This window comes from Tribolium castaneum, chromosome 7 (assembly GCF_031307605.1).
Source record: "Tribolium castaneum strain GA2 chromosome 7, icTriCast1.1, whole genome shotgun sequence".
In the NCBI taxonomy this organism is placed as follows: domain Eukaryota; kingdom Metazoa; phylum Arthropoda; class Insecta; order Coleoptera; family Tenebrionidae; genus Tribolium; species Tribolium castaneum.
In genome coordinates, this window is record NC_087400.1 from 6732256 (window position 1) to 6747141 (window position 14886).

The following is a 14886-nucleotide window of genomic DNA, read 5'->3' on the forward strand; positions in this document are numbered from 1 at the left end:
GAAGCAGGTTTATATTCGTGACTGTTCGGAAAACATTATATTTCAAAGATAATTTTCTATAATGGAAGTTTAGAATATTTATATGAAGAAAATGATAGAGATCAAGAAGTCTGACCTTAATACATATTGTAGTTAATTAATTGATTTACGTTTTTGGAACCAAAGCTTATGAAAAATTAAGCATTGAAAACAAATTTTTTTCTTATTTTTTTATCAGACGTTAAAAGATAAAGTTAAATAAATTTTATGTATTTCTTCAAACCTAGAATAGTTTATTTATTGAAATTTTATTTGTGGTGCTGAAGCAATAATACGTATAAATTGTTTTTAGAAGATACAATTGTAAAAGATTAAGTAAAAATGGTGCATTTCTCAGTGCGCTTTAAGGCTTTTCATCATGGAGAAAACAGAATAAATTGCTTTCCATAGCTACAATTTTAGCTACAAAAATTGAATTTTTAAAAAAACAACCACTCACAGAGACCCCTAATGCATAATTGACAGACAAGTTTTAGGAAAATTGCAATTTTATTCCCTCTTGTGTATTCTTTAACATTATAATCAAAATTTTCATTTTTTATTATTCCACATTTGCCATTTGATCGTTTTTAAAATAGTTAGAAGTTAATTAGTTGTAAATAAGTTTTGTCCTTAAAAATAAACTCGTGAATGACTGGAGAGAATGGTATTCCAAAGTTTTTTCTATAATGGCTTATTTAAATATTCATTTGAAGAAAATGATAGACATTAATGCAGGTTGTAATTACCTAGTTAATAAATGAATTAGCTTTTTGAAACAAAAGATTGAGTGAAAATAAAGATCCAAAATTAATTTTTTTTATCCAACTTATTCATCCAATGCAGCTTTTTCAATTTGTATTAAAATTTATTCGTTTGTGGAATAAATATGACGTGTTATAATAATAAAGTGTTTAATAAACTCAATTGTGCCAGTAAAGGATTAAATCGAAGCAATGAATTCCTCAGCGAGTTTTAAAGCACTTCATCATACAGATTACCGAATAAATTGCTTTCCATAGCTGCACTGAAAATTTAAATTGCATTTTTACAAAAACAACTACTCAGAGATGCCTAATGCGTAATTGACTAACAACTTGTGAGAAAATTGTAATTTTACTTCCTCCTGAAAATATTGTCTTACTCCTAGTGTTCCAACTTTCCCAGTTAACCATTTTTTAAATTATTAAAAAATTACTACTCCAGCTAGAATTTTAATTATTACAAACATTCAGCTAAGTTACTTACAATATCTTTATGCAATTGGCCGATGATTAAAATGTGAAAAGTTGAAATCCGTAAATATTGATTTTTTAAACAACTTTCTTACTTAAAAAAATTAGTCAAAATATTAAAACAAAAACTGTAACTGTAACTGAATAAAATTCATAACTTTGATTAAGACCATTTTGGTTGAAAATTCTTGAAACAGCTCAATTTTTATTTTTTCTTGCCTACTATTGATGCATATGGTTTTTGTTTATCTGTTGTCAGAAATGCATAGCCACCTCTAACTTTTTTTTTCAAATACAATGGAATGTCAAGTGACACTTCGTATGAAAGCCCTTTCCGCAAGCAATACAACGCAGTATTTGTTTTTTGAATTTTTTCAAAGCCTACGTGATAAAAAAATAAAAACCAATTTTATAAGTTGAACATTATTTAATGCAACAATTGTTCAAAATGGGCTCCGTTCCTATCCTGAAAAATAACATATCGATAATAGCATAAATTTCTAACATTTTGCAACATTTCTAGTGTGATTTGCCTAAAATCGACTTATAAAATTTGCTTTTAATTTTTTTATCACGTAGGCTTTAGAAATATTCAGAAAACAAAAAGTGCGTTGCATTTCTTGCAAAGTGCTCTTTCATATGAAGTGATGTTTGACATACCGTTACATTAAAAAAAGTTATAGGTAGCTGCGCATTTTTGAAAACCTATAAACAAAAACCGCATGCACAAAATGATGTGCAAAGAAAATAAAAAGTCGGCCTGTTTCAGGATTTTTTACAAAACATACCTTACATTTGAAAAAAAGTGGAGAAAAAAAAAGTTTTGAAAGCAGATAAACAAAAACCATATACAGCAAATGATGGACAAGAAAAAACAAAAAACGACCTGTTTCTGAAATTTTTACAAAAACTGCTAGTGTCCAAGTTATGAATTTTATTCCAGTTAAAAATTCCACACTTTATAGTGTTACAGTACTAATGAGAAGAATGCAGAGTGCAATTAGCTAGTTTTGTGAAAGTAAAAGTAGATATTCAAAAATAAAGTTTCTTTTTTATCACAAGTAGTTTCTAAGGTGTAGAAAATCCATAACGTGGGGTATTTGCGTTCGGTTGGTAAAATATTGTCAGCTTTGTCGTTCATTGTAGTTCCGAAACACGAAATAAAAGCAATTTTGTATTTCTTCGAAGTTAGATATGTTTTGAATTGAAATTTATTCGTTTGTGTAAAACATTTACATGAGAATACAGTTGCCAGTATCTGCACACACAAATAGATATACCCTCCGGTAGCGCATGGAGTCAAATATCGCTTGTTCTTATCAGCATTTACTCAACCTGGTGAAATAATTTTAATTTCCGAATATCTCGATCCGTGAAAAAACCGGTCGTGATAAAGATTTATTCGTTGTGTGCTGGGGCCGATCCATCAAGTCGGCTTGGTTGATTAGTCGGTCGGCCAGGGACGGCGAACTGGGGAGCTTTAATAGGGCCTCTGCCATAAGTTCGACCGCGATAGGGCGTAGATTGGCTCAAAGGATAGAGAGACCCGGATTATGGGATGGAAATTGTAACATATAACACTGCCACGGATCCGGAGTGGAAAGCGTGTAAAAAGCACATAAAGTAGGACATGCCGAGGAAATTAACCCATTCAACTTGCTCTTGCGCCTCCGAAAATCTGATGAAAAGTCTAATTTCGTCTTGATTCTAACGCCCGGTCCTTGACGGTTTCGCCAGCAACAGATGAGGAATGGGGACAAGTTGGTGGAATTACGCAAACACTTGTGATTATCATTAGTAGTATTGGAAAGTTTTTAGAATTCTTAGAAACTCCTTGCAACAACTCAAGCAAATGCGCATGCGGTTACTAAATGGGTCATGCGCATTAAACTAAGACATACTAAAAATCAATTTAACAAAGTAAAAGAAGACTGATAAAGATAAAGCAGAATTTCCTACTGACGAAGATATTGTATACAGGGTGTTCCACCTAAACCCCGCATTAGAAGTACTGGTAGTTCTAAAAATGATGGTCATCTAAAAATTTGTACACAACCATAATACGTTAGGTCCTGCTCGATGAAAATATTTTCAAGATGGTGGCACTTCCGCTTATACCGGAAGTCGCTATCAACTTTCTTATTTTAAATGGAAAGCTATATTTTTAATGTGTTTTTGGATTACTTGAGTTATTTTAAGGTAGTTTTTGTAAGCTGTCTCTATACCTAAAATTGGCCGTTTACGAAATATTTATGGTTTTTAATTTTTTTTTTTTGGATTTGCACTTTCAAGTTCAAAAATCGATAACTCTGCCTTTTTCCAAAATTTGGAAATATTTTTTAGCTCATTTGAAAAAAGAAGCCTAGATCTTTCCTTTGGTGTTTTCAGATTTCTAAAAAAGAATAACAAACCCCAAATGTTTAAAGTTAAGTTTTTAGAACTTTAAGCACCCATAACTCAATTTTTCTAAATAAAATGCCAAGTTTTATTTCATTAGATCGTATAGAATTTAATTCTGCATCGATCTACATTAGCATTCCCTATAGTTGTGTTTAATAGTTGTCAAGTTACAATAACATTTTGTTGAGATTAAGAAACTTATTAACCGCAGGCCTTTTCTCATAGGTTGACTGGGAAACGAGAGAAAAAATGTGAGAAATTAAGTTTTTTAAACCAACATTCAATGAATTTATTTTGTTTTCATAAGACGGACAACACAATTTTGAACAGAGCTTGTCGTTTGTTTATTCAGAAATGTTTTTAGAGCAAACTATGCAAAAATTTCTTTGTCAAAAATTCTACAATGTCAAAACGACCAACATAACTTGAAAATTAGCACAGATAGGTAAAAGAAATGCTAACACATATCAATGTAGAAAAAATTCTCCACCATCTAGTAAAAAAAAAATTGGACATCCCATTTGAAAAAAATAAGTTATGGGTACTTAAAGTTGTCTAAATTTCACCTTAAAATTTTTGACTTTATTAACTTTTTTTCCCAATTTTGAACACACCGGACAACAGATATAAGCTTCCTCTTTTAATTCTCCTAATATAATTTTGAAATCTTTAAAACTAAGAGAGTTACCGACTTTTTGAGTCACAGGTGCAAAACCAAAAATTTTCAAAAAATCGTAAATATACCGAAAACGGTTAAACTTGAGGTTTAGACAAAACACCTTGTAAAACGTTGGATCGGACAAGAAAAATTGCACTACCTACTGAAAAATGGGAAAGCTCACGAATTGTTCGTTTAAATCAAAGGTGATAGAAAAATTCCGATTTTTCTGTATTCGACATTAACTAAGAGTTTGAAAAAAATATCTCAAAGTTAGTGTTAGTGTTTATAGTTTTACTATCCATTTACTTCTATTTTGTTTCCCAACTTTAACCTTTTTTTCTCCCTTTAATCCTTTATTAGTCTTTAAGTTCTATTGACGTGTTCTTGCACATTTAACAATTTGCGAGAGTCCTAGAGCATAAAACTTTGACACAGAGTTAGTTTAATCTTTTTTAAATTTTTTGAAGGTAAATGAAATGGGAGTATGAATTTAAACATAAATTTAAAAAAATCAAAGGATTGATTTGATTCAAGTTGAGACTAAATATCTTGGCCATTTTTTAAGCTGACTCTTCTTTAAGCAAACTGTGGTTAATCCCTTCCGAGATTGAGTGTTAATAATCCGAGGCTAGAATAACACAAAGCGGCAGCGTCCCCATGTCGCATAACCCCATGAGTAATGGCCGCCGCTGAGATATGGGTAACCTGTCTGAAAGCGTCAGGCTGTCAAGCCGAGAGCACCACCATTTGTTATTAGTTGCCCCTAGTAAGTGGCTTCCTTTCAATATTCCACTCCCAAGGCTTAAATAGAAAGTTTTCAGGTCAACAATTCCACCATTGAGCCGTGCGGAAAATTAATAAAATTTATGTGTTTTGCAGCAAGAATTTATTGTAGCGCTTACAACTTCCAACACAATTTTTCTTCGTTTTTGCGCAACTTGCAAAATAAAGTTTAAGTAAAGTTGGTTTTGCGATAATCAAAACTAAAGTGCACTTAATCTCGGACTGGAGCGATGATGAAAAGCATGCAGAGGATTAGTTCGCCAAACACACAAATAACTTCGATGTTGAATCAAGCGCTCCTTCGAAGCCGATAAACTAACGGTATTTATGACGGAGGCTTTACGCGAACAAAAACCGTTTTCAAGTTAGCTCCGCTTAAGTCCTAACAAATTACATCCGCCAAGTACAGTTTGGAATCATATAAAAAAAAAACAAATTTCAGTTTTATTCAATTTCCAAAAACTCAAAATTTGGTTTATTTTTATTTTTACCTTTACATCTTATTCAGAAATATACAAAAATTTTCTCAGCTTCTCAAATAAATAACATTTACACCTAAGTTCTTCTTATATTTGTTCTCCGCTTATGTGTAAACTTAGATTAGACAGTAAGTTTGAGCATTTTATTGGTTTAATTTTATCATGTGATCAGTTACTCTTACCTTTAAATGCAATTAGCTTATTCTGAAAACCCACCTTTATAAATATAAATTTAAAGTTCGAAGAAATGTATCGAAAAATACTACATAATTCTAAAATATCTGGCTCGGATTCAACAGAAGCAGGCAAAACACTCGATATTTATTTACCACTTATTCATAAATTAAAAGAACTTTATTTAAAACAAAAGTAATTATTGTCGCAAAGTAAGCAAAACCAAACACAATAAGGTAACAAGTGTGTATTTAAAAGCCATTTATTATCCCTTATTTACATTGAATATTTAAAACTCTTAAATTAGCAAGCTTTTATTAAAAAATAAGACAATTTCTAGTCTTTAGTAAACAATATAAACCACCAAATAAAATTCTTTGCTTTTTTAGCAAAAATTAAACCGTTAATAAAAAGTTTAGCAAAAAAAAGAGAAAATAGTTTTTTCTTATAATGTTATATTGAATATCGTTTATTTTTTTTATTAATGATAATGATGTAGGAAAATTAAATCATTGATGAAGCAGATACCACTTGTTTAATTAAATACTTAAGTTCATTGTTTTTGCAACCCCTAAAAATTTAAAAAGTTCGTGATTAACAAAATAAGTTGATTCCCTGTGTAAATAATTTATTGTAGAAAATTAAGTTTTTTCTAGCTGTGCTTATATTAACTTTATAGTTCACATCCTGTTACTGCGACACTGGAAGTATAAAATTAGGTGTTTCATTGGTCGTAAAAATTTTAAGACCGATGCTATCTAGTTTTTTCATTTATTCATCAAAAATTTTACTATAAGCTATTTTTAAATAATGTAAACTTGTATTATTTTTTTTTAATTTTCATAAATAAAACTAGTTCCCGATATAATCTCATTTATAAATTTTCTAATTAACAGATAAAGAAAACGGTTGAGTTTTCTTTTTTTTTTTTGAAAACGACCGGGATTTGTCTTCAATCCCGGCTTTCTGTACATCTGGCGCTACAAACAACAATAGTATCAATATTATATAATTAATTTTTACTGAAAATTGTGCAGTAAAATTGGGACTTTGCACTAGTGGATAATAGATCATTTTACTCACTTTTGTCATAGCAACTAGTAATTATGATTACCAGACACCCTGCCAATATTTTTAATTTAACTTCGATTTTTTTAATGTGATTGTGGATAAAACGTTGTATTGCATCTGCGTTTTAGTCGCATTTTATCCACTTAATCGCCCTATGCCCTCGTGTTTAAACATTTTTGCGTGGAAAAAATGCTTTCTAAAAGACTTATACAATAAATAACTATTTTACTTTGCGTTTATAATTCGTTTATTAACGTCTATCAGTTGAAGTCGTTTATGACATTACAGTACAATGTACTCTAATGAATCTAGAAATATTGAGTTTTTAAAAGTTTCATCGATAATGGCGTGGAATACACGTACAGTCACGATCAAAAAGAATGTCACTCCTACTTACAGACTGCATAGCAAAACTCAGACTAAAATCTTTTAGGTCATAAATTTCAACAAACAGGTTAATTTACAAACTGTCCGCCCAGTTTACATAATATCCAGCTATTTTATAAAGTAACTAAAAGTACACATTAGTCGTATCATATCGAAAGGTTTGTGGCTGCGGTTTTTAGGGTGTCATTCGTTTTGATCGTGTTAACCATCATTTCTTCTTTATTTATTATGTGTTACATTAAATATTATATAAAATATAATTAATTATATATATTATTTTATTAATATATTTATATTATATTATTTACATTATATATTATTATTATATTTATATTGATTTTTTTATTAATTTTTTAATTAAAGTATAAAAAATAGCATGTTCATGAAGCTGCCGGGATTTGAGTGGATACCTGTGCCGGGAGTTTAGACACAGCCTAAAATTTATTTTCGTCTTAGCTTTCTGCTAAAAACTAGTGTAAAATAAAAATTGTTCTTGAAATATGCAAAAATGTTTGACGTAACATAGATTGAATTTGTTTCATAATGCAAAATAATATTGTTGGTTCGAATTAATTTAAATCTCGGTTTGTGGCGATTTGTCCTGGCCGTAAATCGTGGAATTGCGGTGCTCCCGAGTATCAGTCCTAAAGCAGTTAACACAACTTAAAGCAAGTGGTCCTCAACGCCTAGCTAAAGCATACACGACCCGAAACACTTGTATGCTTAATAAAGCTCAAGAGAGCAAAACTTTGGGCTTTTTCTCGCCGCAGTTGGCTTTCAACCGAAAATTACTTACCGATCACGTACATGTACCCCGAGACTATGAAAGTGTAGAAATTTGGTGCGTCTGAGGAAACCTCGCATTTGTATCGTCCGGTGACTTCCGGCTGCACATTTCGCAGGACGACCTCGTTAGGGCTGGACTTGCTCAGCTGAAATTCAAACGAACATTGCGGTTACTGAAAACATACCAGACTAATCGATATCCCATTTGGAAGATTTACGGACGTTTATTTGTAAAGTTTGCTTAATCCGGCTGGATTATTAAGGACCTTAATAGATTTCGGATATCGGGACCGATGGACAAAAAAGTATTAAACGAGTCCTGATAGAGCTCGTTTGTGGCGAGGATAAGACTTCTGAAGGGTATTTATTTCAAATGAACGTTCGTTCGAGATGTTACCCGCTGCTTTATACTCCGAACATGAAATTTTTGCTTCTTTTGCTGTTTCGACGATTTCGGGGGAAATTTCGTCGATGCGAGGCCATTGTGCGATCAAATTTACTTGTTCTTTTTCACAAAAATGTATTACACTCAAAGTTTTATTTTATATAATGCAACGTCGGATTATTATCGAGCTCACAAAGTTCTATTTTTAGGATTTTATTAGCTATCGATTTTTGTGAAATATTTTTTGGTGTAAAAATGGTGGATGCGCCGGGTTAGTAACTGGCGAAATAATTTCGACGCCTTCGGAGCGAAGTAAACAAAGAAATAATTCTCGTGAAAGATACATTGTAAGTTTTTACATGCTTTAATTTCTCTCGCTTTAAAAATCTCGTAAAAACGTGATTCCTTTTAGAGAGGTGCTTATTTTTAAATCAGATTTCTTACACAAGTCGCACCAAACTTTGTCAGTAAAGCTTTGCGAGCTTGAGTGAATTACTCAAAACTTGTTGTACATTAATTAGTATTGCAACAAATACAATTAAAATCGAAGCGATTTTCTTTTATTAAAAACGTCACTTGCGAAACTTCTTCCGGTAATTTTGCTAACCCTTTCGCCGCAAAAAATGTTAATTAATTCGCTTCAATTTAATCGTACCGCGTCCTGTTAGTGACATTTTCTATTACCGCCGTTTATTTTCCCCGCTGCAAAAAAAATCCCGGCAATTTCCGCTAAAAAATTCTAATTTAAACATAATTTAGCAGAGCGAGGATAATCGTAGTCACGGGAGCATCCCACCTTTCCCTATTTATAAGCGAATCTCACCAGCAGCTAGGCACATAATTATACATTTTAGATGATGGTGACCGCAGCGTAACGGCCTCGGCATAATCACAGTCAAAGCACCGTGTAAATAATTTTGTGTTTGTAATGGCGTTAGCTAAATTTTTGACCACTCACATCGACGTTGATCCCCGGCAGAGGGAACACCTGCGTGCTTGGCAGCTCCTTGGGGATGTACCGGAAGAACTCCTGGCCGCCCTTGTACCACTTGACGGTGTAGAGGGGCTCCCCTTGGAGGTCGTACCGGCACTGCAGCGTGACGGTGTCCATGATTTTGACGGCGGGAGGAATGGTCACTGATACGTCCTTGAGAGCGTCCCCACCTGGAACAACTCCAACTCTGTTAATTGAGTTTTGAAATGATAGTGTTTGGAAGTTTGAAGAGATTCGAGTCGCTTTCGCATGACGAAACTTACACGTCTTGAACAACTCAACCAGGAGCTATTACACAAATAGGGTTAGGCATTTTCTTGCGCGTTGTTACGAGCGTTGCGTACTTTTGTCTCCCAACGAGGTGATCTCAGAGATTATCAATTAACCGGAGCGAGAATCGACTCATTAAAAGCTACAGCGGTTGCTTTAAGACCGACTTTTTGATTGGGAGGATTAACTCGAGTATAATACGGGAAAGGGAAACACAAAGACGGGAATGGATTGACTAGCAGCATTAGTGACTTTGAGTTAGAGAACTTGGCGATTATTAAGTTGGGAGTTAACTAAACACCAGGTACGGACTTTTCATGATATTGAACAATCACTTCAAAACTGCAAACATAAGGAGCAAAATTATATATTTCGATTTTTTGATCAAAGAAAAGAAGGTTATACAAGATGTTCCGTTTTAATTGTTACAAATTTAAACGAGTGATGGAACATTCAATTTCAAGACAAAAATTTTCTATAAACAAGTATCGAAAAATACTTGGTAAAGGAGCTACACCCCCTGAAGGGGATGCTCCATTTAGTAAGTTTTTCTCAATATTTCAGAAAATATTTTTGATAAAATTTCTAAATTTGGTTTAGTCAGTAACTTTTGTACGCCTAATCGTATTCAAGGATCAAATGTAGAAATTTTTAATCAGGAGCGTCCCAAACTGGAGGGTGTAAGGCAAAAACTACCTAAACTATTTTGGCTTTAGTTTTTTGCCACTTTCAGTGACACAATCATAAATTCCATGGTTTTTTACACAGAAATGGTCTCTTGTGTTGTTTCGATACAACTCACTGTTTTTGAGTAAAATTAATTTCAACGTTGTCTAACAGACCATAAAGCAAAAGACCCAGAATTTAATTTGGTTCTGGTTATCCTTCCTGATTTTCATGCGATTTATAGTCCATAACATAAATTTTAAATCGATTTTACTCAAAAACAGTGAGTTGTATTAGTACAGCACAAGAGATCCATTTTTGCGTAAAAAACTATGTAATTTACGATTTTGTTAAGTGTCAAAAACTAAAGCTAAAATCTTAAGAGTATTTTTACCTTACTCTCCTCTAGTTTGGAACGCCCCTGATTAAATTTTTTTTATTTAATCCTTGAATTCGATAAGGCGTACAAACCCAAATTTTGTAATTTTATCTATAATAATTTCTGAAATATTAAGAAAAACACACTAAAAGAAGAACCCCTTTCAGAGAGTGTAGCTCCCTTATTTAGTATTTTTCGATACATGTTTATAAAAAACTTTTGTCTTAAAATTATATAACCTATCTCCCGTTTAAATTTGTAGCAATAAAAACGGAACACCCGGTATATGCCTAAAATAACCCACCAAATATAATAAGACCGTTAAAATGCTGAATAAGTGGTTTTTAAAGAAGCAACTAGAAAGCTAAATTTCTTTATTTTGAAAGACAAAATGCTCTAAGGTAAATTGTTGTTAATACCTGAAACTATTTTCAAAGAAAGCGGCTCTAAGCTAACTATAGTATATGTAAAGTTATTCAAAAAACCAATAACACAAACCGTTTTAAGCTAGGACTAATAGATTTTTAATAATATTTTTGATAGTTTAGAAAAGTACAAAATTTTAAACACTTTTCTAGCCCAAACTAGATTTGCGATCAACTACGAAGTTTCAGCTTTAGATTGACGACTAAAAGCAGATGCTGTTAATTTCTTAAATTGTTTCGCAAATATTGTAGTTTTCGAAAAAAATGATTTTAAAATTTCCAAAACCGAAAACTTCACTTTTTTCAAACGACAAACTGGAATGACTTAGGTCTCAAACAGCATACGTAAAATCCCAAAATCTCTCAGTACTTGGCGCAAAAAATGTATAAAATGGCATAAAAGTACGAAATATTCCAAATAATTTGAAAATCAACCATATATTTAGAAATTTCCAATCATTACCAAAAGTAATGATTTTCTCGATAGTAATCCTTTATTGCAACAATTGTTTTTTATAAAACGGGCAATTAAAAGTACTTACCAAAAATCGCACTAGAATTTAATCCAATCTAAAGAAATCGAAAACTTTAAATTGAGCCAAATAAAAAAAGAAAAATCTGTTACTTGTGTTTTAACTCAATTTATTTCTCTTACAGATATGTATTAATAATGTTGTCGCTTATTCTATAGATACGAGTAGAAGTAGTACACCTTTATTCTACAAATATTCACTACTGTACATTATTTGATTTATTTTATTTGTGTTTTTCTATTCTTTCGGTAAAAAATAAGAGAAAACGTTGTATTATACACGTAAAGAAAAGTTGGCATTATCTGTTCGTGATTCCTCACATCACTCACAGATAATCATCAACTTTTCTTTACTTGTATAATAAACTACATTTTTTTGAAAATGTATTAGAATCTAGAAACATTTTTGTTGTGTAAATTTTTATAAATTTCTGCAAAAATTGTCGCGTTGAGAAATTCCGATAATTCCAGATAGTTTAGAAATTACCGATCGATGAAAGCATTGTTAATTTTTTCAGCTAATTGACTTTGCCGGTAATTAGTAATAATTATCATGACAAAATAAATAATTTTGTACACTAGTCAGTAAATAATAATACAACTAAACAAAGGCTTAAAAAAATTGTAAAAATTTATAACTTTGGAACTGGGAAATGTGTTTTTTACTTTTACAATTCCAAGAAACTAGAAATACTACATTCACAGGAAAACTTTAAAAAATCGTTTGCACTGACTAAATATAAAGACTGCATTCCGGTCCTGAATTATTTAACAAAAAGCTCATTATAATTTTTTAATAAATGGAGATTTGTAGTAAAATATCACAGAAGAGATACATACAAAATTTTTGAGTAATTACTGCCTCCAAATTCACAATTGTTGAAAATTATTGTTAACCACCCAGCGAGCCACATAAAAGCAAACTTGTAATTAAATAATAAAACAGTTGACATTTTGCGGTGTAAAATATCTATTTAAATCATGAATTTATTTCGTCAAACTGTTGTTTTGTATTATGTTAAAATAACTCTCGTCGAAACTAAAAAACAAAAATGTGATTTTTCTTGATTAAAAAATAATAAATTCCATTTTCGTTTTAGTCAGAAAAGGGAATTTCTTTAAAAATATTCTTGCGTGTGACATTTGTCTTATTGAATCTTTTGTATCCGCATTTCTTCCCCCATTACATAACAAATATTTAAATTGAAAATATTTTCAAAACAATGAGTCCAACTCGTACGTGCCGTGTCGTCCGCACAAAGCGGCTCGCAATGGCCACAAAACGATGACAAACCCCTTTTTGCCTGAACAAAATTTAAATCGTTTAATTACCTCAATCCCAGCACATGTCCGTGTTTAGCCCGTAAAAGTTAAACCTCCCCTCATGAATATGTACGTGAGAAATCGTAAAAAGCTCTTTTTTCCACTAATTGACAGAACAAAGTTAATCCGGAAAAGCCCTAATAGGTCGAAGACCCGGCAAGTAAAGCTCGTCCGAACTTAAGACAGCTGTCCGCTTTCTCACCCTCTGCGAACATGTTGCGGTCGTAAAACTCCCCGTTCGCTCTAACCTGTGCTCTTCATAATAATCCTTTTGCGCTTTACATGTGTGGAAACGGCCTTATTTCCTGTTTACGCAACCTGAAGCTCGGGATGTAGTGGCAAAGGGATGAATTCTTCATCAAACGCCGGAGGCGCAAAGCTCTTCACAGGAATTTATCGAAAGGCCGCCTTTGTCATATTTTAACAGAATTAGAAACGGACTGCGTGGGCGAAATGTAACTAACAAAGGAGGAGGCGAAATCGAAAAGCATTTTTTACCGAAATTGGACAATAAAGACACAGGAACTTATTTTCAGGGCGGCCCGAAAACGCCCACTTTGCAAGCAGGTGTCTTAGCCAATCTGCAGAATGACTAGTTTTTGGCAACACGTTGATTGGCTCATTTATTTCTGGCTCGGGGGAATAAAAGCGTGCAATCTTTTCAAAAATAGGTTTTTGCATCCGAATTCACTTTGTTGTGACCCAACCCCAGGGCCGGATTATAGTTGTAGGAGCCCCTAGGCAAATCTAACTCGGTGCCCCCCTTCTATACCTTTTTACTAATCTTTAATTTAAAATGACTTATTATTTTTTGTATTACGTAGCCGATTTATTATTTCTTGTAGTCGTAGTCGAACACTCAAGTCTCCCTACCTACTCTAAAATCGAATTTTACGACATTTCATACAAGAATATTTGTTTATAACATCACTGGAATTACAATTATTAACTGAAAAAAACTCCATTCACACAAAACTCTAATAAGTCTAAAATGTCTTTTTAAATTTTCAACGGTTTTTATTGTAATTGATAAATTTTAGTAAAGAACTGATACCAGAGGGACAGATTGTAGTTCTGGAGCTCCGTATATGTTTCTGTGTGCATTTTAAGTTTTTTAAGATAAATGTAAAACTTTCAAGCAAATTATACGTAATTAAAAAAATAAGTTGGTATACCATTTTGTTCCTATACGTCCTCTAGCATAAGAGGCTTCTTGAATTTAAATTTTTGAGCACATAATACCAACTTTATCACTATTGATTGTTTATAAGTACAGTACCTACTATGTGAGTCTGTGAGTAGGTATGTTTTACAGTATCTTAAAAACTAATAATTACACAGTTCTTTAGCATGTAAATTGTTTTAGAATTTTTCTACATTTTCTTCTAATTAAATTAACTAAATGGTAAAAAATAATATTACATGTAATTCCAAAAAATAGCGATGCTTAAATGTTGGTTTATGAAAAAATTATGTTAAAAAAAGTGTCGCTAACCCCAACATTTAATTAATTAAACAAAAACAAAAAAATGAAAAAGCGTAGTTTTAAGACTGGCAACGATTTTCTTAAGAATTTGTTGCTCAATACACTATCTAAATATGCAACGATTTAGAATGACAGTAGAAATTACAAAATTCCAGTTTGTGAATATTAATATTTTTAATTATGTAATTAATTTTATTTGTGAGGAATCATAAAAAAATTCTAAGAAAGTCACATGCATAGAGAAAATTATTATGTAAGTATTTAATAGCATTAATTGATTTTTGTGTAATTACTAGTTTGAAATATAATAAAAAATATTTTTAAAGACTTACTTTGTATATTGTATAAAATTTGAAAACCAGTTTCACTGTTTTTTCTGTCCAACTAGCTCACAAGCTCTTTGTTATCCAAATTTCGATTTAGTGTTGAATT

At 31.9% G+C, this 14886-nt stretch overlaps 1 protein-coding gene across 1 annotated transcript in view; it reads right to left on the reverse strand.

The window, feature by feature from the left end:
• The window catches only part of LOC659280 (uncharacterized), a 112194-nt gene that overhangs the window by 60188 nt on the left and 37120 nt on the right, over positions 1-14886 (reverse strand). Inside the window, exons 2-3 of the mRNA XM_015978322.2 lie at positions 9338-9543; positions 8005-8140 (exon numbers count right to left, since the gene is read on the reverse strand). Coding sequence (XP_015833808.1) covers positions 8005-8140; positions 9338-9543 — 342 coding nt within the window. The remainder of the gene's footprint in view (positions 1-8004; positions 8141-9337; positions 9544-14886) is intronic.